This window comes from Tachypleus tridentatus, chromosome 3 (genome assembly GCF_004210375.1).
Source record: "Tachypleus tridentatus isolate NWPU-2018 chromosome 3, ASM421037v1, whole genome shotgun sequence".
NCBI lineage: Eukaryota > Metazoa > Arthropoda > Merostomata > Xiphosura > Limulidae > Tachypleus > Tachypleus tridentatus.
This window is the reverse complement of record NC_134827.1, coordinates 21154590-21182442: the sequence shown is the minus strand read 5'-3', so window position 1 is coordinate 21182442 and position 27853 is coordinate 21154590. Positions and strand designations below refer to the sequence as shown.

Below are 27853 nucleotides of genomic sequence, written 5' to 3'. Positions count from 1 at the left end.
GTAACCGACACATATTTCTTTCTCAACACATACATACTTCAATATACAAACAATAACACAATTCATAATATCAGTTATTACAAATATTAATTAGAAATGATAATTTATATATAATATTTTTACCAAGTTGCAAAGAATAAAGAACCTTCTCTCTAGTCTGAAACTAAATATTTTATCGATGGTTTACGATGAACAAGTTAATTTCGAGTTATATCAGTACACTTGATTTAACGGGTAGAAGCTAATTCAATGTTCTTGGCTGCTTTCACGTGATTTATTAACAGTCGATATTATACAATGTCCTCGTAAAATACTAACGTCCAAAGTTAACTCACTGTAGTTAGACTGTTTGCGATGTCCGAATTCTATGAATGTTCATGCCTAAATATCTGCAGGGTTCCAATTGATAAACGTTTATCACACTCACAGCTATCGAGGTTTATAGTATACAAACTGTATAAAACCAACAATTTACAACTGTTTTTAACGTGTGGATATATAAACTACGGGAGATATTCTCAAAGGCACATCTGCCAACAATACTGGTAGTGACGAGAACATTAAATTCGCACATAGTACATGGATGATTCTTACACTCAAGAATCTTTTACAGATTTAGAGAAAAGGCAGGCATTTCGAAATACACATTCGATAATATAAGTTACAGCATTTTTAAACATATGTTTAACTAAAGCAAATGTAAATTTAAAAATAAATATATAACAGTAAATAAGTAAAAAATACAATTTTTATATTCATCAAAAACTAAATCTATTTTATGTTTAAAATTATTTCCATTTTGAGAGAAAGAGTTTCGTCACATCTGATGATATTACGTATCTTCATCTACTACTATTTACATAATTTGATTATGTTAATTTCATTATTCGTTGGTAAAAGATTGTTCAACAGTTGGCGGTGGGCGGTGATGACGAACTGCCTTTCTCTAGTGTAACACTACTAAATTAGGGATGGCTAGCACAGATCACTCTCGTGCACCTTTGCACGAAATTCAAAACATTTGAAAGTATAATAATAATATCAAGGGTAATATTTGTGTAAATAATCTTTAAAGATTTTTTATCCTCTATTTCAATGTTTAATTAATGCTAAACAGCCCATATTAATGATATTACGTTTTCATAGCTCCTCCTACATCGTAGCGATTCACGTAAGTAGTATATGACACACTCGCAGTATATCTGGTTCAGTAAATAACAGCGCGAAGATTGGTAGGAACTTTTCTACACAGTTCGACAGTTGTTGTCAACGTATTCTGTCAGTATCTGTATTTATTACTTCTGAAATCGTTCAGAAAATATTTCGTAAGCATGGAACAGGATAATCCGGTATTTGAATTGAAGGTATGTTGATAAAATTTTATTCATTTATATAAAAAATCATATTTATTTCGAATATTAAACCATTACACTATGTGTGTCATACAACGTTGTAAGGCTGTTAACAAACGAGACTTACGTATATATGTAAAAACGGATCGTTTCGGTTGAGAAAATTTTTTACGTTGAGGAGCGAACAACGTTTCGACCTGATACATTCAAACATCTAAGCATGCCCTCTACATTCCGACACTCGGTTACACAACTCTTTTCAAACATGTGGTCAGCTTCTGGTCAGTTACCTCTTCCTTTCTTTGTGAACCTGACGATGACCGATGTAGGTCGAAACGTTGTTTGTTCCTCCAAATAAAACATTTTCTCAACCCAAACGAGCCGTTTTCACTCATATATTTTTCTCAACAAGTGGGTTATATCGACATTACTGATACTTACGTATATAATTTTATTCAGTGTATATACTTGGCGTGAACTAATAAGATGTTATAGATAATTTGAATGTTTATTTCGAACTTTGTTTTCTTAATTTAAAATGATTAGAATAGAATTTTACGAACATCATGTGAATCTTATTAAGTATTATTGAATTTTTAGTTTAATTGAAAATTTAAATACACGAAAAAAATCTTCAAGGATTATTTGTACAAATACCCTTGATATAATTATTATACTTTCAAATTTTGCTTAAAATTATCTCAGCAATTCAACTGAAAACTACGCCTGTATTTCGATGAAATCAAAAAAGTATAAAAATGACGAGCTATAACTCTGTAAAGAACGTTGATTAAGGAACGTGATAAACAGGTTTTGCAAGTTTAAAAGAATGAATGCGTAGTAGTACATCTAAATAGTATGAACAAGACTACAAATAATTTGTTTGTGAAGACGAGAAAAACTCACTTGTGCAGAAAAATATATATGTAAAAACAGTTGGTATGGATAGAGAAAGTACAATGTAGAGGAGCGAACAACGTTTCGACTTTCTTCGGTCATCATCAGGTTCACAAAAAAAAGGAAGAGGTAACTGACCGACAGCTGACCACATGTTTTAAGGCGGTTGTGTTACTAAGGGTAGGAATGTAGAGGGCGTGCTTAGATGATGGATTATATTTATAAATATTGGTTTAAAGGCGTTCCTTTGTTTTGGTTTAATTTGGGCTTGAGTTGTTGTACAAGTAAGGCTTCTTTAATTTCACGTTTGTTTCTTTATTAAGTGCGTGAATGTTTTCTATAGTTATGTTTTGTTTATTTGAGTTGCAGTGTTCGAAGACGTGTGAAGGTGACTTTTTGTTTTGTTTTCTTTGAATCTGATTTCCATTTTTCTACTTGTTTAAATCTCTGGTTTAATGCAGCATATCAGTTGATGGGCTAAGTTCATTTTTTGTTTCTGTAAGTTATGTAGTTTTTTGTATTGCGTGTTCAACAATGGTTTAAGTAGTGTTTTCTGTAAATTTTGGATAATGTTTGTGCATTGATTAATTTTTTTGATAGTTTTATCTTTACAAAGTTAGGGGTTAGTTGTTGGTGCTTTCAGTTTCTGGGCGTGGCGTTTAATGACATACAATACAGTTTACAGTGTTTATTATTCTGTTTATAGCTTTCGTAAGATGTGATAGGATTAGTTTGCAAAATAAAGATACCTCAACTGTTTATATCACAATTTGTTTGAGTATTTACATTTTTCCAAGAAACTAAATACTTTTCTAGTTACTCGAGGTAAGTTAGAACCAAAGAACAAAAAAACCAAAGATGTTAAAAAACTAAATATTATCCCATATAACAATATTTTCTAAATATTTTGAAAATCAACAACATGTAGTAGTTAACTTTACGAATCTAGATTTTTTTTACGTTTGCGTAGTGTTGACATTAATTTAGCAATCTGTTAATACAACTGAGAACCTTCTGAAGTTTATTACATGTCATCATATGTTACCCCAGAGCATTTGTTAGGAACTTTGTTATTTTGCTTTTTTGTTTATTTTAATATCATAAAAACTTCAGTAAAAGATTAAGATATATTTTAAAAAATAAATGTACATTTGCAGCGTCATCTGAATCAGTCTGTTTTAAAAATAAATTAGACCAAAATGAATAGTAACAAATATATATATCTAGTTTTTTGAAATTCTCATCTCACACTAGTAACTAACAAAGTTTGTAAGTATTTTCGTATTTCATGGCATATGTACTTTTATCTGACGTCGGAACAGCATCAACCTATAACTTTTAGCTTTCCCTATTAATGTCATTTTAGAGTCTACTGACTGATAACGCACTACTGCATAGTATTGTAAATGATTCGGTTAATTGGAAATGAGAAGTGTTATGAAGTGTTAAAAGTTAAAACTATGAACAAATTGAAAGAAAAATACAAGTATGATATTAAGGTTATTTTAATACTTAAATATTAACTTACAAATCAAAAGTTTGTATCTATTTATATTTAAAATGCTGATAATCAAACACTTAAAGTGAATAATGTGCCTCCCATAGAAATGTTAAAACACCTGCTTTAGAAATACAATCCTAGGATGTACTTGTATTGTACCTGTTAATTTTAATTTCATCAAAATTTTACCTAGAAACATGTAGTAAGTTGTAAACATTGCGCAGCATTTGTTAATAAAGGGCTACGGTATAAATATTCTCACTTCATTGGCCAGTAGAGGTTTTATTAAATGTTATTATACATTTAAAAAAGACATAAAGTTCGATAAAACGTTTTTTTTGAATGCTGGGATGTTTATGTGCATAAATATTAAAAAGTAGAACAATACAATGGATAACAGGTTTGGAAGAACACAATGAAAATTTTCTAAGTTTGTTTTACATATTGAAATTATATATATTCATTCTTAGGACGAAACAAAAATCGCCGAAAAGGAAATCCAGATAACAGTCGATGAACCTAAGGTAAGAAACAAATTGATGTAGAGATATTACAAAATAGTTCACAAATGGAATAGTTTTTATACAATTTGATTAAATGTTTTAGCTCTAACAGAGATTATCAACTATAATAATTCCAAGTTATATTTGACAAGTTTTTCTAATAGCTTATTTGTTTTTTGTTTGTTTAGGAAAGAATATTAAAAAAAAATAATTGAATTAACTTTCAGCCAATCGTATGCTTTCTTCCTAACGAAACGAAAAGACACGCATGTTAAAGTAATTGGTTTGGTTTGTTTTGAATTTCGCAAAAAGCTACACGAGGGCTATCTGAAAATTGATACACACAGTTTTTGTAATAAAAATATATTTTAATATACAATCAATTACAAAATGTGCAATAATTGGTATTACAAATAATTATTAACCTACAAAGATTTTCAAAACTTGCAAATAACAGCGAGACTTTCAGACCATGATAAAAGAACTAAGATCAAGTTGATGTAGATACGATTCACTTGATATAAAGCTAATTCTTTGTTATTCGCTTTTCACACGTCGGGTTTTTCACCTCTGAGAAATATATTATGTGTAAGTAAAAAATAGTTATGTCCGATGTGAATCCCCTGAAGTTAAATGATTTTTAATATTCAAAATCTATAAACATTCCTTTTCAGATATCTGAAGTTACCGATTAATAAGTGTCAATCATAGTTTTAGTTTACGAGGTTTATATTACACCAACCCTAGCAAAACAGTACCGTATACTGTCTTATGACGTGACACGTTTGTTACATTTATAGGCGTGACGTGAGTTTATGAACAATACATTAATGTTCAAGTACATACATATATTGTTGAATCTTACTGTCGAGAATCAACTACACATTTAGTGAATTGGCGGGAATTTCGCAATACAGATTTAACAGTATCAGTTGTGTACATTTTAAATATAAATTTAAATAGGTATATTGTAGTAAATCTCTCACAAGAAGTTATAGAAACACAGAATTAGCTTTGAGAAATATGAGTTTCTTTATGTAAAAGTGGAACATATAACACTAATGTTACTTCAAATCACTTCATTGTTTAAGTTTTAAGAATTCCAATTCATTATTTTACAATAAATAGGAGTATGTAGTGCAGCCCAAAGACGAAGGAAGATTCAGGGGTGACATCTTATACACAGTGGATGAAGTTCCTCGTTGGTACCTGTGTTTCGTACTTGGGATCCAGGTGAGAATACGAATTTTAATGTAGTTATCTTATTATGTAGTATTACTTGAATAAATAATATTTAACGTGATTAAACACATATAAAATCTTATTATATGTTATAATTATTATTTTTCATTAAACAATTCCACATTTATTCATCCTCACAAGACTCACCTGTTGATGATACTCGTCATGTTTAACGATGATGATGAGGTTTATTAACACAAATTATCTAAATATTTCGTATTATTTTTACAGTACCATATGTTATTGATAGCGAATTTCACTTAGTGAATCGTTTATTTTTTTTTCCAATACTGCTTTAAAAGAATATCTCAGCTGTAAATATGATGTTTCCACTGCAACATTTCACTTTAACATTAGTATTTCCTTAATTAATGCAATTCTTCATTCCGACTTTAACATTGTTTTTCTTTGTAAATAGAGTTTGAAACCAACTTTATTTTGAAAAGTCACTTTCCTCTGTATTCTTACTACCGGTTTCTATATTTTAGTTTTCTGCTTCTTAACTTTACTATAAACTTATAAACCATAAAGAAGTGAAACATTCTACTGTTTCCCGTTACTACAGAGCTTATATTGATCTTTTCTTTGTTTCTCTTTAGTGTTACCAGACTTCACACAAATAATTTTTTAATACAAAACGTTTTACTTTGTGTTTTAATAGAGATTTTTTAGTGAAACATCTATCTTTAACTGAAGATATACTAATATTTTAATTGTTTGTGTTTATGAAGGTATCTCGTTGAATGATTGTCCTTTGTCAGATAACAGGATATAATTAGTTCTTTGACATATCAAATAAAACACGCATAGATATAATTATAATGAACTACACGTATCACAAAACATGATCTTAGTACGGGCCTTATTCTTCGTTGATGTGAGTTTCTTTGTTTCAACTCATAAAAGCGTGTCATACACTGAGCTCTCTCAACTATTACATACACTGTGCACTATTTTAAGTGCAATTACTATACTTTACTATTTATTTTATACGTAGTTTTATTAAACGAAGTTATGTGTACGTTAATTTGTTTGTTTAATCGCGTAAACATTTTTTTTTTCCAAAGGGTGTGTGTTTTTTAATAGCAAAGCCACATCGGGCTATATACTGAGCGCACAGAGGGAAATCGATCTCTTGATTGTATCGTTGTAAATCCGAAGACTTACTGCTGTACTAGCGTGGAGATGTTTTCAAATAAACCAGGATTTATTTATCTAGTATGCAAAGCCCCTAAGAAAGCTTAGTTTAAACGCCAATTGTGGAAATGAGAAAATAAGGAAAATTCGAGCAAAGATCACAGAATATACTGCAAATGTTTTATAATTACAGATCTTCAACTGTACTATTTTCGTCGTATTTGTTGAAGATTACGAGTTTCGTTCAATCAAAGGATGGTCGACTGTGGATATGGGATTGAAATAATGTTCTTATATACTCACCTAGTTTGTAATAATCCATAAAGGTCTATATTAAGAATGCAATTTTATAAAATATAATAGGCTTAACGTAATATCTTATACCAGTGTAACTGATTATTATTATATTTCTTGAGCTACTGAAAGATGGTTAAACTGTATTAGTTAACATTATAATGCAAACAACCAACGTAACAGTTGCCATTTTAATTATAATATATATAAATTAGTTTGTTTATTGTTACATGATGTTGAAACACCAACATAAAAATAGTGTAGTTCTCTTCACTAGAGTTTAATTAAAGTACCTTACACTTTTCTCTATTCCTAGGAACGGTTCTGAAATAGTATTTCATTGAAATATGAATAAAAAACGGTGTTTATTGGTTTTGTAATAATAGCAATATCTGATGATGTTCGGGTCGATTGTGGCATATTCTTACTTAGTCACACCAAAGCTCTGCATCCAAGAATCTGACCCTGCTAGAGGCTACATAACATCAACATTATTCTTTGTGTCAGGTTTAGGGTCCCTAATCCAGTCAACATTCGGTACAAGGTAAGAGTCTAAGTCATATATCTAACTTTATAGGCATAAAGTTTGAGACATTTGAAATGTCATAAAACTGTAGTATTATGGAATGATGTCCTTGTTATGTACTTACACTGACGTATTGAATCGCGAAATTATATTACAACACTATTTATTAACTTATATTCAAATATATAAATGAGAGAAATTCGGCCAATACTTTCTAAAGAAATGCAGTTATTTTATGCTACAGAATGTGTTATGTTACAATAAAGTTTTATTAAATTTACTTTAACCTTCATGTGCAATCCCCTGACAAAGTCCATTTTGTATCAGAGACGTTTGCAACGTAGATATTTATACGTTTAGTTTATTCAGTTATTTGCGGTTTAAGGATCTGGAATTAATAAGATGGGAATATTATCATCAGTTGATGACCTTGATAAAGTTTTCTTTATTTATTTGGAATATCTCACAAAGCTGCACGAGCGCTATTTTCGCTGAGGGTGTGAGAGGAGGCAACTACTCATCATCACCATTCGCAGATTATTGAGCTACTTTTTTACTAACGAATAGCGGAATTGACCGTTACCTTATAGCGCAACGATAGCTGAATGAAGAAGTATATTTGATGTGACGAAGATTCGAACCCGCGACCCTCAGACTGCCAGTCGAGCTCACTATCTAACTGAAAATTTAGTTAACAATGAAAAATAGACATTTCAAATGTTGGAAGTGGAGTAGTGGTGTATTCCAATAATTCAATTTTTCAGTCAAAAAACTCCAAGTAACACAGCAGTACATCTGTGTATTCGCACCACTAGAAATCAGGTTTCGATACCCGTGGAAGGTACAACACTGATAACCTATTGTGTAGCTTTGAACTTAATTCTAAATAAAAAAAACAAAATTATTGAAAATGTATTGGCGAGAGGGTTTTTAATTAGTAACAAACACAAAACGTGTGTTAGAAATGCTATGAAATGTAACATACTTACACAAGTACCTTATTTAACATATCATTTCTACTATCACGTGCAGTAGAAAATTAAAATTGCGTTAAAGATATTCCTTACGAAGACGTATATATTAAGACGGGTAACGTACCGTCTATGAATTTCCACGTTTTCAGATTGCTTAAAGAAACGTTAATATCCTACCATCTACTCTAGATGGAATATGGTAAGAAACGAGGAAGAATAGAGAGCTTTGAACACGGAATCTTTGATAACTTTGGGAGAAATTCAAACGAAACAAACAAAGCAAAATGTATAGCTTTATATTCGTCACATTCTATAAACTACGCTACATGATTACTTACAATATCCAATGTCATTTGATAAAATATAATTAAATAAACTGTTGAAATTTGAAACCCTTTTTGATGTAACGTTTACAAAATGCGTATTTGAAAGAAGCTGTCTAGTGAAAGGTTAATAGAGAAAAATATAGTTTTATATAGAACCCTGCACCTGTTTTATATCTTTTTCTATAAATATACATATGTTAAAGATAGTTTTGATATTGTTTATAGTCGCTTGAACTCTCTGTGCAATTATAAACAGAACTGATTCAGTATTTACATGTAAAAACTTACTCAGTGTTTTTTAATAGACTTCCGATAATTCAAGGCCCGTCTTCTGTCTTTCTGGCTCCGATATTTGCTATTTTGAGTTTACCTCAGTGGAAGTGTCCCAGTAAAGAAGAAATGTTGTCGGCTACAGAGGAAGAGCTACAGGAAATCTGGCAACTCCGGATGAGAGAGGTGAGAAATTATATCAAAACGGCTTGTTGGAATATTGTGTATCCGACATAACAAATAAGGAGTTTATTAATTAACGTTAGAAAACTTATCACTAAAATAATATATTCTTATATTCATTTTTTACTCATTAGTCAGTACTGTCAAAAATTCGGCGGGCAGTAATATTGACAATCACTAGTATTTTATATTTACATGTCGTACAGTGTTGATTCTTATGATCGAGAATCTTTTAAAAAATTAGTGACAATACAGGTTATTCGCATTACATATTTAACAATATATGTTACATGCACTGAAGTGAAACAGTCATAAATGTAAAAGTAAATGTATACCAGTAATTCCGTTATTCGCTTTAAATTCAATAAGTAATGGCCTGGCATGGGTACGTGGTTAGGGAGCGTGACTCGCAATCTGAGGGATGCAGGTTTGAATCCTCCTTTCACCAAACATGCTGGTTCCTTCAGCTATTTGATTATTATAATGTGGCAATGAATCCCACTATTCGTAGATAAAAGAGTATCCCAAGGGTTTTCAGTGGGTGGTGATGAATATCGGTCTTCCCTCTCGTCTTTCAAAATTAAATTTATGAAATCTAGTGCACATAACTTTGGTAGAAATTCAAACGAAACAAACAAAGCAAAATGTAAAGCTCTAAATTCGTCACATTCTATATTTTTATATATTTTTTATATATTAGCAAAATCATTAAGCAGTCTATTAAATAATGAAATAAAAATCCTGTTTAAGTCTCTGTGACGGATTTAAACCCAGATTTAAATATGGATTTCAGACTTTTTTTTATTAAATGAAGTTGTTATAAGCACTTACTTTAGAAAACACAAAAATTAATCACGTTGGTCATGCAGTTATTTTCTGATAAAATTACGATTTCCTTTTCAGAGAGAGAGAACGACAAATTATTTTTTTTTAGATTTTTGAATAATTCCTAAAATAAACCTGAGAGACACTTCACTAATTACTTATATGAAATGAACTATAATATATCTTTGCAGATATTAAAATATCGTTTTTCATATATTTTTCTAGATACAAGGCGCTATCACTGCGGCATCAATCTTTGAAATAGTTATTGGATTTTCAGGCGTAATAGGAATAATGCTTCAGTGGTTAACACCATTAGTTATCGTCCCTACCATCTCGTTGATAGGACTTTCACTCTTTGAAGAAGCAGCTTCTACAGCTAGTAAGAACTGGGGAATAGCAATATTGTACGTCTTGTACTACAATGGACTTTTTTCTTATTGACAGTTTACGTATTTTAATTTTATTTTATCTGTTATTGTATATTTAAGACTTAATAAACAAATGAAACATGAAGTGTGATAACATTAAATTGTAATAAGTAAATCATGAGAGTATTCTAGTAATAAGTATAAATTGTCGATCTTTTTGGGAGCTAATACTTTTCGGAATTCCAGTGGTCTGGTGTGACCCTAAAAACCACAGCAATGACTGCTATCTTTGATCATGTATCGTTCAAGTCTACAACAATTGAAATTTAAAGGAAATTTCTCATCCGAATCTTCATTCTGCTTTAAGGCCAACAAGTGATGTTGATGGACCTGTTTGTCCTTCATCAGAGACTCTTCATACAGTTTCATGTGATTCTGAATCCGATGTCCATAGAAATGATGATAGGGACGCTATTCAAACTGAAATATCTGGTTATGTTAGTGATTTCACGAGGGAATTGGGCCTTTAGAGATTCTGGATATATGTTTGCAGGTACAGAATTCGTGAGAAAACGATTATACCATTCTTTTCGCAAGAAGGCTCACTTCTTAATCGCAACAATATTACTGAATTAATACCAATGTTAGGAGCTGCACTCTATGATCTAAGTGAGTGGGGACTGTTTATTAATTGCACCAAAAGAAATCTACAAGATGTTCTCCTATACAATGGTAACATATATGCTTCTGTTCTTATTTCTGATTCAGTTGAGGGAAACATATGAAAATGTCGAACTTTGTTATAAGGTGAAGTACAAAGAACATGGATGAAAACATTGTGGATATAAAAATTATTTGAATGTTGCTGGGTCAAGAAACCGTTCAAACAAAGTTCCGATATTTTTTTTTCTGTTAATGTTACAGCAGAGCACGATATCAGCACAGTATAAAGAAGCAATGCTCAATCTGTCTGATTCCAAAACCGAAAAACATCAGGGAAAGTGGAATAACAGTATGAAGGCTGATCGTTGAAATGAAATGCTCCAGACGCCATACATATAAAAGACCACAAAACATGTTGTTTTATAATCACTAGAAAAATAGAAATTTCTCTCTAAAAAACGACATACAGACAATCAAGGCAAATACTGTTTTGGAGGGATACAGATAAAGATAATCATTAACTTACCATACGCTTAACACTGTATTAAATGCTAAAATCAAACTTATATTAATTATTGCTGTTAAACAATCAAATAAAATACGTTACAGTAAGTGATTTTTCCAGTTTAGTATTCAGTGATCTAACAACACTGTATTAAGATAACCGCATCTTGTTGTTGTTTGTTTTCAGAACAATTTTCCTTCTTGTGCTATTTTCCCAATACCTCGAAAATATTAATATTCCTGGATGTAGCTACAGTAGAGAAAGAGGATGGAAGATCGAACATCTGCCAGTTTTCAAGCTTTTTTCAGTAAGTATTGGCTTAAAACACGGTTCACACACATTTCAGTTTTATATAAAAACACACTAAAGCCTCAATTATAAAGAGTATTGTCAAAAAAGAAACATTATCCAAATAACTAAGAGTTACTTAGAAATGTTTTGTTGCAAGATTCCTCCCCCCCCCATAAAAAAACCTTTTAAGAAAATGAACCTAAACATAGATGACTGTTACTGTTGTTAGGTAGCGCAATAAAACAGGTGGAAAACACAACAAACGTATCATGAAACACGTGCCACAAGGGAAAGATACAAAAATTTGTACTTGATGTACGAAAAAAGTATTAAAGCAACATTTGAAAATAAGTAACTTTAACTTCATTTAATTTTTATGTATCACGTATTTGTATTATAAAACACTGTAAATTTGACATTAGTTTTACTACGTACTAAAGTGTTCATGTGAGCCTCCTATTAAATGTCAACTATTTTATTTTTTACACATTCAGTAGGCATTGTTCCTAGTCTTCTATCTACACCAATATCAACTGGCATAAATTTAAATGCTAATATAATGGTTTATGGTTTATTTGAGAGATTAATACTAAAAGTAAAAATACAACAAATGTATAATGGTTAGCGAATTAATCTTAATGATGAATAAGAAGTAACTCCAAGACTACTTGCAGGTCATACTTACAGTAGTTACTGCGTGGGTTATTTGCTTCATACTAACTGCTGCAGATGCTCTGGGACCAACTAACTCAGCCAGAACTGATCTTCGTGTACAGACGATGAACTCCAGTCCTTGGTTTAGATTTCCTTATCCTGGTAAGTAGTTAAAAATATAACCATTCATATTTAGATTTTTTTTTATTTACGTGGGGAATTTATAAAATTATCCGTTGCTCAATTCCTTTAAAATACGACCTTGTTATTCCTTCAGTTATAATGAAACTAATTTGTTTAAATCCCTTCTAAACATTTATTACGTTGAAATCAATATTATACTAATAAAAAGTGACAATGTGAAAGATGTATCAGTTTTATGTTCTACTGTACATATGTTTTATTAAAGCAGTCGATACGTATTTTAAGAATGTTACATTTCAAAAAAGGGTAGACAATTTATATTTTTATTTTGGTCATGCAGGACAGTGGGGTTTACCAACAGTCACCATCAGTGCTATTTTGGGAATGTTTGCAGGAATATTAGCATCGGTATTGGAATCAATAGGAGATTACTACGCATGCGTCCGACTAGCTTGTGCACTTCCTCCTCCACCTAGCGCAATAAATCGTGGAATATTTGCAGAGGGAATTTCCTGTATCATCTCTGGAATTTGGGGATCTGGATGTGGAATGACTTCTTATAGTCAAAATATTGGAGCAATCGGGATAACCAAAGTATACCCATGTGCTGCTCTTCCAGAGTAGATTTGTATTTCAATTTTGTATATGACTGTTAATTGCTTAAACTTATTCTATTATTGTGATATATGTATGTATAACATAACTGCTGATATTTTATATGTGTATATGTTGTAACGGGAGATATTTTAGAATCTTAGAACTCGGTACACTTTTTCATTTGTTTGATTTTCACACTGATAGGTGGCTAGTCGTCGGGTTATTCAGTATGGTGCTGTCACCATGATGATTTTTGCAGTTCTGGGGAAGTTTGGAGCCTTTTTAAACATAATTCCTGAGCCCATCATTGGTGGAATCATATGTGTTATGTTTGCATTGGTTACGGGAGCTGGACTATCCAATATCCAATTTATCGACCTTCACTCATCGAGAAATATTTTTATCCTTGGAATTTCTTTATTTATGGGGATTACCATTCCAAAGTGGTTTAGTGGCCATCCTGGTACTATTGATGTAGGTACGTACACTTATTAATGTGATTGGGAGTTTGGTGAAAGAAATTTGTTGAACGTTATGAAACAGTTTCTGAAATCATCTGTTAGATAATACAGACTGTTGAATATTACACAAATTACAAAATATAGAGTATCTAATGTGAAAAAATTTATGAGAGTGGTTTGTGTCACACCAACTGGAAGATTCTTATAACATTAAAAGATGGTTGAGAGTTATCTAAATATTAGAGAACCAGATCACTAGTTTATAAACTATTCTTTAAGTTACAACGGATTGGTAAACCTTAATGTAACTTATTTTTAAATTATTTATTTTGTTTTATTTAGGGAATGACGTAGCAAACCAACTCATTACAGTTTGAACACCAGTGTATTTGTTGGTGGACTCATTGCGTTTGTGTTAGACAATTCTATACCAGGTAAGGGATCATTTTGTCGAGAGCTCATGAATAAACCAAACACATGGCAATGTGATATGTAACTCAGTTAAAATATTATGTTAGGGGTTTATATTATATTAAGCCTCAAAATAATCAGTTATTTTTGTAGCTTATACTAGCTGTATAAAACATTACAATTTTATACTGCATAACTTTAAAAAAAAAAAGGTTCCATTTGTAACATGACTTTTCTGACAATTCATTAATCTAGTTCCATGTTAGCTGGTTCCCCATCTAGTACAGTGGTACGTTTACGGATTTAGAATGTTAATATTAGGGGTTTGATTACTCTGGGTGGACTCAGCAGATAGCTCGATGCAGCTTTGCTATAAGAAATACACACTCCCTCCAAGTCCCACAGGGAAGATTAATGCCTTTTAATATTACAATAAGAACGACCACAATGGCTGCAGAAACGAAACGTCTTGGAAACGTTAAAAATTTCTACAATTTATAAAGCCTAAACAGATAACACATCAACTGAAAATCCACTATGATTAAATATGTATAAACATATTACCATTGTCTAGAAATTTGTTTCCGTTACTGATGTCAATCACTAAGGTACATAATGGGCCTTCTATGTAGTAGTTGTTATGAGTATCAAATCAGGAGTTTTAGCAACTTAGATTTGTTTCAACCTCTGGGAGGCTTTATATAAAGCCATGTTAACACGGCGTAAAACATTGATCATACTCCAACTTGAGAAGACATCAACCAAAGGGCAGATTGTAACACATGAACAAAAAGTTAATAATAGGAATACACATCAGTACTAATTGAAGGTTCTGTAATTTGTATTTATGGTCCAGAATAAGAATGAAATCCTCACTGGAGGAATACAGAAGTGAACATCACATGACGATCACTGAAACAAAACAATAAGTTATAACTGATTCCTTTTTTAATTTGACATTAGACAATTTAGAAACATTCCTTATAAAAGTTAGTACAATGGAATACTGTATGTTTTACTCGTTGTTTCGTATTGTTTAATATATTGTTCTGTATTTGTAGTTCTTCGCTAACAGTAATTTTGCTTCTTATATTTTTTCATCGAAAATATATCCTTTGAAAACATCAACAAAAGTGTTTAAAAATCTTTACGAATCCTCTTCACCATTGTTTCACATAATATTCATTTTATGTTACAGTAAAATAGAACTTGAAAGGCCCAAAGACTCAACATTAAGCCTGATAGTTAATAGAGCTAAAAATCAGGTTTAAATATGTTTAGTAGACACACTGCAGACAGTTTATTGTATAGCTTTGTACATAATAATAAAGAAAATTAAAAGTTAAAATAACCTCTCTCATATAAGAAACTAATTTTCCTCCATATTTCTATTTTTTGTCTATTATGTCGTATTTGTACTGACCACAGATATAGAATCTAAAAAGAGTCTGTTTCGTTCTTTTTTGTTGCCAAGTGTCAAATGTATAGAACGACCTATATATCGTGTGTTTAATATTCACAACCTACATATGAGTAATAGGAGATAATATTATGTCTTTTAAAAATAAATGTAATATTAGATATAAATCAATAAACATCTTTTTCAAATACATCAATGAAAACAAATAACACATTTAAATTACTCTCAAAGCTAAAAATATATAATAAGAATGTATGAATTTCAGGAACAGACGAAGAAAGAAGACTTATGAAATGGAGAGAGCAAGGCTTTGAATATAATGGGTATGAAGATGATCAGATGGCATTGTCGTCACCTTCAACCTATGACCTCCCATTCGGCATGAACCTAATTAAAAGATATAAAATTTTGAAGTACATTCCTATCAGTCCAACATACGATCAGAATAGTTTATTTGGTAGTGTAAGATCATTGTTTAAAAAAATTACACCTCAAATCAATTGTAATCGTAACATCGACTGATTGTCGAAAGGACATGAAAACGTTATCATCCTTTTATAATTTACAACACTTGCAACAAGAACTGTTGAAAGTAAAAACATGTCGTGATCGTCTCTTCACTTACAATATTTACAGAAATGTCGTCATAAGTGTGTATTAGTTTGGGTATCTTCCATGATTTGATACGTTGTTCACAGACAAGACTCAAACAAAACGCAATAATTACTTAGTAAATCGCTTCTACTGAATAAAGACGACTTTCATTTTACTTTCATTAGTTTGATTAACAGTTATTTTAATAATATTTACTTGGTTATTCTTTGCAATATTTTGTTTGTTTGTTTTTGAATTTTGCACAAAGCTACTCGAGGGCTATCTGTGCTAGCCGTCCCCAATTTAGCAATGTAAGACTAGAAGGAAGGCAGCTAGTCATCACCACCCACCGCCAACTCTTGGGCTACTCTTTTACCAACGAATAGTGGGATTGACCGTCACATTATAACGCCCCCACGGCTGAAAGGGCGAGAATGTTTGTCGTGAACGGGATGCGAACCCGCGACCCTCAGATTACGAGTCGCACGCCTTAACATGCTTGGCCATGCCGGGCCTCTTTGTAATAAAACAACACGAAAAGCAAAATGAAAAGACATAATTGAGGTTATTTCATATTATTTGATATATTCCTTTTAAACCTTTGGAAGGTTTAACTCTCTGTCACCAGTTTCACACCACGTGTAACAAATCCTAATGAATAGTTTTCTGCTTCCAAGACAAACTTTATATCTGTTACTATTGCATGACCATTAGATCGTTTTTAGTATAATCACGATATACAGCTATCTTTTAAACTCTAACAACTCTTTATAAATTTTTGGTTTAACACTTGAAAATCGGAACTATAAATCTAATCATTTTACTTATATAATGTTTGCTTTATAATATTGTTTTGAATGTAGTGTACTTTGATCATATTAATAAGTTTAAATATAAACTGATCTACGCGATTGAATATAACTAATTTGATCATTAAGTACTATATATGTCTTCATTTTGTGTTAAATAAAGGGCTTTTGATTTTAAAAAAATGTTAAAACCTTTGTCAGCATATGTAGCCGCAATAATGGGAGTGACAGTTTAGTTCATTATCTTACGTTAGTTTATATAGAAAAACATTTGAAACCATTTGCACTTATTTTTAATGTAATTTAAAGTGAACATTGGAGATCATTTAAAGCAATAAAGAAGGTAGAAGTGGTTCATGTGCTAACCACATGACTACGGCCGTTAATATATGGATATTTAGTACCAACATCTAGAGTGCTTCCTTTTAGTGATATCAGGCAGCATTAATAGTACTATGATGTAAGAACTAAATAGATGAAAAATAGTGAAATAAACAAATTTAAATATAATTCATTCAATAAATTAAAAGTTTGCAAAAATAAAATATTTTTAGTTCAAATAAAGGATTATGTCATTCTATAATATCTCATATTTAAGATATATTCAGGCCTCTACGAACTTGACCTTATTAACAAAAATTATAAAACGTTTCAAAACTTATTATTTCTATATTAATAAGTATATTATTTACAAACGTAAATATCAGTGTGTTATTCCTAAAACATCATAACCAAACTGAACTCACAAGTATGCCTTGCAAGATTTTCTAATAATTCACACGTTTTACAGTACAATAATTATTCTGAAATAATTCATGTAATTTTATTTTACCGTCTAAAAGTAAATGGCCAACACTATTGTTATAATAGTAAATCAAGATATTTAGGGGAAGGGACAGTTTTAAACAAATGATTATGACTTCAAAGGAACTAATGAATTTCGGATATATTTCATAATACATTAAGCTTATGTACTTTCAGGAAAAGAGATAATACAGAAAATATTCTTTTTATCAAACATTTAATAATCTCAAAACTTTTCAATGATGTATTTTTGTTGTTTGTTTGTTTTTTCTAATCACAAGCAAGCAAGAGAGGTTTAACAAAGTATTTAAGATTATGTTTTAAGTAAGTTCCGTTCTAAAACATTGAAAATGTGAAAAAACACAACTGAAATATTTAGAAATAGTGATAGAATATTGTTATATTGGACTAACTGCATATCTTCGTTGTAAAACTACTTTACTGGCAAATTAAAATACACTGAAAGCTACGCAACTGTAAATGTCTTATGCGTGTATGTAAAAAATATTTTTTAGAAACAACTTCAGAGAAAATATTTTCCAATACTACTTTCCTCGCCATTTAAAGTACAATAAAACTAAGCATACGAGCAAGTGTTACAAATAAAGACAGCACATTCTCCAAAAAAACAAACTGAAAGTAAGAGTCAAGATACTTCATTTGCCTCAGAGCTTTTAACATGTGAAGAAAGAAATCAAAGTGCTTACAAATTACACTATGATAGCGAATTGAGTTATTAATTTCATGTGTCATTGGTATACTCGATCATAACGTTATTTATATCTAAATAAACTGTATTTTGAATTACCTTTATGCATTACCGAAGACAGTTAACCTGAAGATAATCTAAGAATTGTTTGTTTGTTTTGGAATTTCGCACAAAGCTACTCGAGGGCTATCTGTGCTAGCCGTCCCTAATTTAGCAGTGTAAGACTAGAGGGAAGGCAGCTAGTCATCACCACCCACCGCCAACTCTTGGGCTACTCTTTTACCAACGAATATTGGGATTGATCGTCACATTATAACGCCCCCACGGCTGGGAGGGCGAGCATGTTTGGTGCGACGGGGATGCGAACCCGCGATTCTCGGATTACGAGTCGCACGCCTTAACGCGCTAGGCCATGCCGGGCCCTCTGATTTAAGAAGGTCGAAACGTTGTTCTCTGCTTTATTAGTATAAATGTTAATACCCATACCAACCGTCAAGAGATATTTATACCATAGATATTTTGTTGAAAATTTCTGAGTGATAGTTAGTAACTGCTTTTAGAAACAACTTTTTAGAACTTCACTGAAAATGTTTTTCTTACAACTATTTCGCAAAAAAAAATCAAATTGCAACTCTATTAAACAGAAGTCGAGATCACACATCACATTAAAAGTAAAAGTAAATGTTAATAAATTAATTACCTCTTTATATTTCAGTCACGTAATATCAAACATAAGGTTTATCATCTTTTGAAAGAAAAATAAATTTCAAAGTACAACTTCTACGTCGCGAAAAATTTATTTGCTGAGATCAAACATTTTTTGTTGTTTCCTTCTTTGTCTAACATAAGGTTTGATGTCTTAACATTAAGTAGGTATCTTATACATACAGTTTATATATGAATTTTTACTCCCTCTAATATTGTTAATTTATTAATTTACGAACTGCGATGCTATCTCACGTAGCTTTCTAGAGTTTCTAAAAATTAATTGTGATATTAAATGATTAGACACAGAGTTCAAGCTAAAAGTTGTTGTGGCAGTAAACATGATTTGTTTATAAAAAATACGTTAACTACCTCATCTGTTTTGTCTCATTTCGTTCGAGTAAGTTATATTTTCGATCAAACAAAATACGACTGTGGATGTCTTATTTAAAAAACCAGCGAATGTTAGTTATTAGAAAAGTGAAAATTATTATATCTATGAATATCTTTTAGATATATTAAAAACAACACGTATCAGTTAACTTTGCGAATCCAGATACTTTTTGTTTGCATAGTGTCGATATTACTAACTTAACAGTCTCTTAATACAGCTGAGAACCTTGTGAAATATATTACATGTCATCATTAGTTATTCTAGAACATTTGTTTGTTGATTTATTATTTGCTTTTTCTTTGTTTTAATACCATAAAGCCTTCAACAAAAGTTTAAGGCATATTTTTAAAATTAGATGTACTTTCGCAGAGTCATCGGAATTGGTCTGTTTCAAGAGAAAATTATTTTTATTTCTTGCTTTTGAAGTTCATATGACACGCCGTATGGTAACTTACATTTTGTGATAATTATTCTCGTGATGAGTGGCATTTGCATATTTATTGTCCTCATGACAGTTTTAAGCAATTTTAAGCGTCGTTTACTTGGTGTCATTTTAGGGTGTACTTACTGATTTACCGACAACACACTATTATATATCAGTGCAAATGTTAAAAATGGATTACTCCTCCAGAACCCTTTGTACTTTTTCTGGTAAATTAAAACTTAAAGGTTTTCATAAAGCATTGAATATTGATACAATGAACAAACCAAAAAATAGAATTACGTGATCAGGGTTGTTTTAATACTTAGAAATTAACTAATAAATCTAAGGTTTACCGAGACATCGGTTTACAAAAGTGAAGAGCAAGATATTTGTATTGAATATCATGTCTCCAAAAGAATTGCATAGAACCCTGCCTTATAAATACAGGTGTGGGATATACTTCTGTTACAAATTATAATTTTAATATAATCACAAATTTTATATAAACTTGCTTATGTATATATATTCATATATAGAACAAACCAAACAAAAGAGTAAAAGAAAATCCAGAAAAAATTATGAACCAAAAGTGAAAAGCGACATATGAACTTGTTTTTAGTTTACAAATACCCCTCGCGTACAAATTAAAAGTCATACAAATTATAGGAGTATAAAATATTGAATTATATGATACTAATAAAATGTACAAAAAATTCTTTAGAAATGTTATCGTCTCTCAGACAATTTGTTGAGATACCTCACTTATAACAGCCATCATGAACTTATATTTTAAGGGTAATCAATACAGAGTAATGTTTGCTTAAATTTTTCTCATATTTTATCGATGTTTTCGGTATGGTCCAGGTGGTTAAGGTGCTCGAATCTTAATGTGAGTGTCGCAGGTTCAAATCACCATTACACCGAACATGCTCGCGCGTTTACCCGTTGGGGAGCTATAATGTGTCGGTCAATCCCACTATTCGTTTGTATAAAGTAGCCAAAGAGTTAGGTGGTGATGACTAGCTGCCTTCCCTCTAGTCTTCCACTGCTAAATTAGGGACGGCTAGCTCAGATAGCCCTCGTGTAGCTTTGTGTGAAATTCAAAAACACACAAACAATCAATCGGCATGACCAGGCTACTTGGGCGCTTGACCTGTTGTCTCAAGATCGCGAATTCGAACCCCCATCCCAACAAACATGCTCGTATTTTCATCCGTGGTGACGTCATAATGTGCAGTCAATTCTACTATTCGTTGGTAAAACAGTAGCCCAAGAGTTGGCGGTGAGTGGTGAAGACTAGTTGGTGTCCTTTTACTATTACACTACTCCTGTGTAAGCTATTCAGAAATTTCTTAGACAAGAAAGAAGCTGCTGGAGTCATTTAAATGATGCAATGGCCCCCACAGAGCAGATCTGGATTTCATATATCAAAAATTACTTCCAAATTAAGTTTATGGGAATGTAACAGAAACATTTAGTTAAATGTATGCAATTAAAAAAGCAAAAAGGGGACCCACAAAATATTAACTGTTTTATGAACTCAAGCACTTCCAATTAGTTTCTATTGTTCTAAAGATAAAAATTAACAACATTCTGATGTTTCACCTGTGATTTACCTTCAATTGTTCTTTGAAAGGAACCTGAAATCTAATTTTTAGTTTTGTTCTAACACTTCTTCATAGAACTTAATATATCAGGAAGTTACATGAAACATTCAACCACTGGATCATCATTCCCTTCACGTATCATACAAGAGTATTAAAATTTTTTAAATTAAATGGAAATCCGACTTCAGAAAATAAAGAAATATGAATTTAAACCACAATTACAGTTATGTACACTTAACTCTGACGGGCAAGGTGCATATATCGTTTGTTTCAAAGTATGTTTTTTATACAACGCTATGCAGTTGTGGTATGATACATGTATTCTGCTCGGCCGACGTAATAGAATGGATCTTTGTTTCTTCTCCTTATTATATTAACAATTCTGCAACTTGGAAATTACGTTACTTTAGTTATTTTGTTTACTGAGCAGTAACGAAGAATAAATAAGTTACGTTATAGCGTTAGTGTCTCATATTCTTTGAATACTTGTACAGAAATAGTTTAGTTTTGTTTAATAAAATCTACATAAACACCATAAACGTAAATCTTTATCATCATAAGAACTGACGATGTTTGGGACGTCTGTGGCATGTCCTTACTTGGTCACGTCATAGCTCAGATTGAAAGACTCTGAGACTACATAATATCAACAATACCTTTTTGTCTCAAGTTAAGGTAGTTAACATTTGATGCAAGATAAGATTCTATAATATTCATTTAACTTTAATTGGCTTAGAAATGTGGAGCACTTCAACTCTCCTAGAACTGTGATATCCTTAGATTACTTTAACCACAAGGAACAAATTGAATTCGTTATTTTACACTTTCACTCGTCATACACTATTATAAATTACTCTATTTCAATAGTTTAGTTAATTTTATGGCTTTGTCTTACTTTTCATAAATCACAGAATTCTATACGCAATATTCAACACATCCATATATTTCATAAATAGGTGTAATGTTCCAAACAATGTGGGAAAGTTTTTCTTTAACCTATGTTCGTTGTCGAATGATAACTTCTTACGTAAATAGTGATACAAATTCAATATTTCAATGAAATATCAGTTCTGTTCATATGATATTTCAAAAAAAGTAATATGGTTTTAGTTTGTCTGATTTTAATTTCGCCCCAAGCTACATGAGGACTCTCTGTTCTTCACCCACGATGGGTATCGAAATCCGGATTCAAGCGTTGTAAGTTTGCAGACATACCAATGTGCCACTGGGGCCATTTTGAAGTCTCAATGAAAAGCTGGTGACTGATGTTGTTTTTGATAATGAAGGTATAAAATAACTAATTATAGTGAAAAGAAAAGCAAGTTTGAAGGGATACTATCCTTTCTGTACATGGTATTAATAAACTAGAGAATATGAATAAACTTGTGGCTCGAAGGACATCTTCAGAAAGATCTGTAACGAGTCGTACCCTTGCTGTTGTAAGAAAGATGCAGCGTCTTGTAACAGATGACAATCCCGAAAATAAAGCTTCTTCGTGTAGAAACGTTGTGAAAAGAAACACGTTACGTTTACACAAGCAAGTTATATGACCTACCATATCAACTATCAAATGCATCTTGACAATAAATCCTGTGTGCTTTGGATATGTAATCCGTGCGAGGAATCCTTTTACAACGAACACTACGTTAAAGAACTTTTGTCAAAATGCAGAATTGTCAAATAAAGCCAGGCCAGAGGTAGCGACATGGATGATAACGACACAGGTGAGGCTCCAACGTCACATTTATAATATGTCCTCAACTTTTGTATATGAAAGAAGTTGTCGGACAAGTAATGAACTTGTTGTGTGGAAGGTTACTACAAATAAGTTTTATGTGGAACCTTGAACCTGTCTCAAATTTTTTATATAAATATATATATTGAAAGTAATTCTATCATGATGTTAGTAAAACACGTAGCTTCAAGAAGTCTTGAGACACGTGTATAAAAACCCTATAACCCGAGCACTTTTAGTTTTATTTTGCTTATTGTTGTTTCGGCGCTACAGCGCATTCACCCACAGGGACAGCGATTAGTTTACGGATTAACAACGTTAAAATAAAGAGATCGATTTCCTTTAGTGGATACAGCTGATAACCTGATGTGGCTTAACTACAAGAAGACAAACAAACACATGCTGTAGCGCAATTTGGTTTGGACTGCATTTCGAATAAAGATACACGAGGATTTTCTGTGTAGCCGTTTCTAATTTAGCAGTATAAGACCAGATGAAAGACAGCTAGTCATCACCACCCACCGCTAACATTTAAGCTATTCTTTTACCAACGAATAATAGTAGGATTGAACGACACATTATAACGACCCTACGACTGGAAGAGTCTACAGCGCAATTATCCACAGAACTAATTTTAAACTTAGTCGAGAAAACGTACTTTGTGTTTTTATGTAGACTTTTGACAATTCAAGATTCGTGGCCTGGCATGGCCAAGCGCGTAAGGCGTGCGACTCGTAATTCGAGGGTCGCGGGTTCGCGCCCGCGTCGCGCTAAACATGCTCGCCCTCCCAGCCGTGGGGGCGTATAATGTGATGGTCAATCCCACTGTTCGTTGGTAAAAGAGTAGCCCAAGAGTTGGCGGTGGGTGGTGATGACTAGCTGCCTTCCCTCTAGTTTTACACTGCTAAATTAGGGACGGCTAGCACAGATAGCCCTCGAGTAGCTTTGTGCGAAATTCCAAAACAAAACAAATTCAAGATTCGTCTTTTATCTTTCTGGCTCCGATATTTGTTATTTTGAGCTTACCTTGGCAGAAAGGACCTAATGAAGAAGAAATGTTATCAGCAACAGAAGAAGAGCTACAAGAAATCTGACAATCCCGAATGAGATTGGTGAGAAATTATATAAAAACAGTTTGTTGAAATATTATGTATCCGATATAAAAATTACGGTGTTCATATCTATACTAGTTCAATAAACTAATCTTTTCTCTCATAGAGCAATAAATGTTTCATAAATTAAAGAAAACTAAAAAAAAATTGTGTTTTGAAAAACTTTAGCTTATTCCTGTCTTATTCATTAGGTAATGAATCCATTTGTGAGCTAACAACAATTTTAATGTCGAGAATGGAGATTTGAAGATCCAATTATCACTTTACTAATGAGAAATATTTCAGTGTTCAATTTCAGTGTTCATGGTTTAATACTGTACACCTGAATTTAATATATCCTAATTATATTATGAAACTTAACATGTAGCAAGTTGATCTCTAGCAACTTATGTCATCTATGTGTGTTTTATTCATCTTTAAATTTTAACAGCGTGATAACAAGTTCATATACCCAGTGTATTTTAAAATTTAGAATAGTTGTTTGTAGCATCATAGCTAACATAACTAATAATTTTTACAGACAGGAACATTCAAAAATGTAAAAGTTACTTAGTTCTTAAAGTGACACAATTAGTGGCAGAGCAATTATATTCTCAACAAATTAAGATTTGTTTTCAGTGAGAACAGAACTAACATTGACAATTCATATGACCTAACGGCTCCTAGGATAACTTTAAAGAGCACGTCAACAATTTATCAAGTAAAGTTGTATATAATATCTCTTTCAAACAGTTTAAAAATTAACTCTTGATATATTTTCCTGGATCCAAACTACTGTACATGGTTAACTCCTTTCGTAATTGTTCCTACCGTATAGTTAACGGGATTTTCTCCTTATCTCAGAACGGCTGGTATGGGTATTAAGACTTTAATTGATCAGCAGAGAACAACGTTTCGACCTTCCTAGGTCATCTTTAGATAAAAAAAACACAGAGTTTGTAACTGACCGTTGGACTTTCTCTCTTCGAAGAAGCAACTTCTAAAGCTAGTAGAAATGTTTAAGTTCATTCAATCAAATAATTTTACAGGTACAAATACCTTGTACAAAGATATTATAGAGGCAATAAATAAAAGGAAAGGCATCAAACAACCAAAATGTTTTCCTGAAATAATTTTCATTCATCAGGGACAATTTCCAATTGTAATTATGAAACTATATCTCATTGTAGTGACCGAGTTTGTTTGTTTTTATTAGGAGCTATTTACTTGTTTTATTCTAGTAGTTTCACAATTAAAAAAGAATAGAAAATTCATAATACAATTTCAGAAAACTCGAACAATACTTTTCTAAACACTGTTTTAATAGTATATGAAAAGTCAAATAAAATTACTTCTGTTGTTATCTCTTATGTAGAGTTCAACAAGCGTTTCCAAAATTTGGAAAATAATATATTTATTTATGGCAATATACTACCGTTTTGAAAGAATTCTTCTCATGAATATTTTGTCTGCTCTTGGAACAACAGAAATTATGAATTTATTATGACTGATACCAAAAGTTCGACCTTAGATTTTATAAAACATGTCTACACTTTCTCCTTCAAACAGGGAATTGAAAGGAATATCAACTCACCAAGTAGTTTGCTTACACCTGAAACAACTTCAAGAAACGTGAGAAACCTAAATAACAAATAAAGGCAGAATTTAGCAACATGCCAAGGAGTTTAAATTAAACTTCTTTGTTGTGCAATGGGAAACTGGCACTTCAAGTGAACATGATTTCCACAACTTACACTACATTCACTTCATTATGTCCGTCAGTAAATTAAGTGCATTGCTATGATTCTTCTGGGAACTTCATTTTCAAGTGAAAAAATAGTTGATTCTGTCCTTGTTTTCATATTTATTTTAGTAAAACAGTGATATACTGCAAATCACACAAATCTCACGAGTTATCACAAAAATCGATAAACTTAAAATTTTACCCTGATGTAGATATGCTGCAGGAATGACACTTTCTTATGTAATGTACACAAAATATTTATATTACACTCACTATGGACCTTTCAGATTCCCCTGGAAGGCATCATATGCAAAAAAGGTACGAATAGGCCATACAAAACAATGCAGAAAACGGGTTTATCTCGAGAATATTAGCTTCCAAAATCACACATATTAATTGTTACTGTGAAACAGTCATATAAAATACGTTGTGCCAAGTAGATTTTTCAGATTTGTATTCAGTGTTCTAACAACTCGATATTAAGCTAACTGTATCTTGTTGCTATTTGTTTCTCAGAACAATTTTCATTCTTGTGCTCTTCTCCCAGTATCTTGGAAACATTAATATTCCTGGTTGTAGCTACAGTAGAGAAAGTGGATGGAAGATTAAATAACTGCCCGTTTTCAAGCTTTTTCCAGTGAGTATACACTTAAAACACGGTTCACACACATTTCACTTTAGATAAACACACACTAAACCCTCAATTATAAATATTATACTTAAAAAGGTTCTCTAAGTAACAGAGCGTTACTGAGAAAAAAATTTGTTGCAGAATTGTAAAAATTGTTTTACTTCAAAAAAAAAGTTAAATACGGCCAACCGTTACTGTTCTAAGGTGGCGCTATAAAGCAAAGTGAAAACCACGTATTATAAAATAGGTATCATAAATGTAAGAATACATATATTAGTATTTTATATATAAAATAAAGATTACAACAGCACTTTAAGATAAATAACTTTAAATTTGTTTTTTTCACGAAACACACTTGAACGTATCTTTAAATTGCTTTTGTTAACTAACTGAAAAGTCAACGCCCACCAAAGCGAAATTTGTTTTTAACAATATTCAATAAAGATTATTCCAACGCTTGTATCTAAACCAGTTTCCAGTCACAAATTTACTGCAATTACTTTGTGGATTTTTTTTCAACATATATAATAAAAGTGAAATAAACAAATATGTTATGATTAGAAAATTCATTTTAATATTAAATAACAACTAATTTTAACAATTTTACTTCCCGGTTCTACTTACCATAGGAAATCCATGGTTTATTTGTTTCATACTAACTGCTGTAGATGTCCTAAGACCGACCAACTAATCCAGATATTATCTGCGTGTTTTGACGATGTACTTTAGTCCCTGATTTTGACTTCATTAACCATGTATTTACAGAAGCTTTCATTATTTTATAGCTCAGGTTTTCATTTATCTCAATTTAGTACTTTGTGAAATTATATTTTGATAGATTTTTATTCTAATATTCTCTATACGACGTAAAACTCATTTAAACATATATTATTTTCAAACAAGTCTACACCAAATGTAATTCTAGATAACAGCATGGAGGCAAAATATGGGTCTGTTGTTTCAGCAAATAATGGTTACGTTATCTCTAGCCGTGTTTACTTACTTCTCTTATGATCTCTTCTTGTAGACTTTTAAATTCCTAATTTTTTTATTTATCTT

The 27853-nt window shown here is 31.5% G+C and overlaps 1 protein-coding gene and 1 long non-coding RNA gene across 3 annotated transcripts in view; one reads left to right on the top strand and one right to left on the bottom strand.

Moving 5' to 3' along the window:
* LOC143246510 (solute carrier family 23 member 2-like) overlaps nt 1-14151 on the top strand; it is a 392872-nt gene extending 378721 nt beyond the window's left edge. The window contains exons 1-11 of one of the 2 annotated variants that reach the window (XM_076493334.1): nt 1056-1364; nt 4221-4274; nt 5382-5486; nt 7313-7470; nt 9058-9208; nt 10256-10437; nt 11756-11876; nt 12535-12676; nt 12999-13252; nt 13460-13733; nt 14059-14151. In XM_076493334.1, coding sequence (XP_076349449.1) covers nt 1332-1364; nt 4221-4274; nt 5382-5486; nt 7313-7470; nt 9058-9208; nt 10256-10437; nt 11756-11876; nt 12535-12676; nt 12999-13252; nt 13460-13733; nt 14059-14093 — 1509 coding nt within the window. In that variant the 5' untranslated portion in view covers nt 1056-1331 and the 3' untranslated portion in view covers nt 14094-14151. Of the gene's footprint in view, nt 1-1055; nt 1365-4220; nt 4275-5381; nt 5487-7312; nt 7471-9057; nt 9209-10255; nt 10438-11755; nt 11877-12534; nt 12677-12998; nt 13253-13459; nt 13734-14058 lie in introns of those variants that run through there. The other variant, XM_076493335.1, reaches the window with a different exon arrangement.
* Nucleotides 4170-27546, bottom strand: LOC143246513 (uncharacterized). Its single transcript, XR_013026014.1, has 3 exons — nt 27419-27546; nt 12546-12673; nt 4170-4269 (listed from the first exon to the last, which is right to left on the bottom strand). It is a non-coding gene; the product is annotated as an uncharacterized LOC143246513 (long non-coding RNA).
* Between the last annotated feature and the right edge of the window lie 307 nt (nt 27547-27853).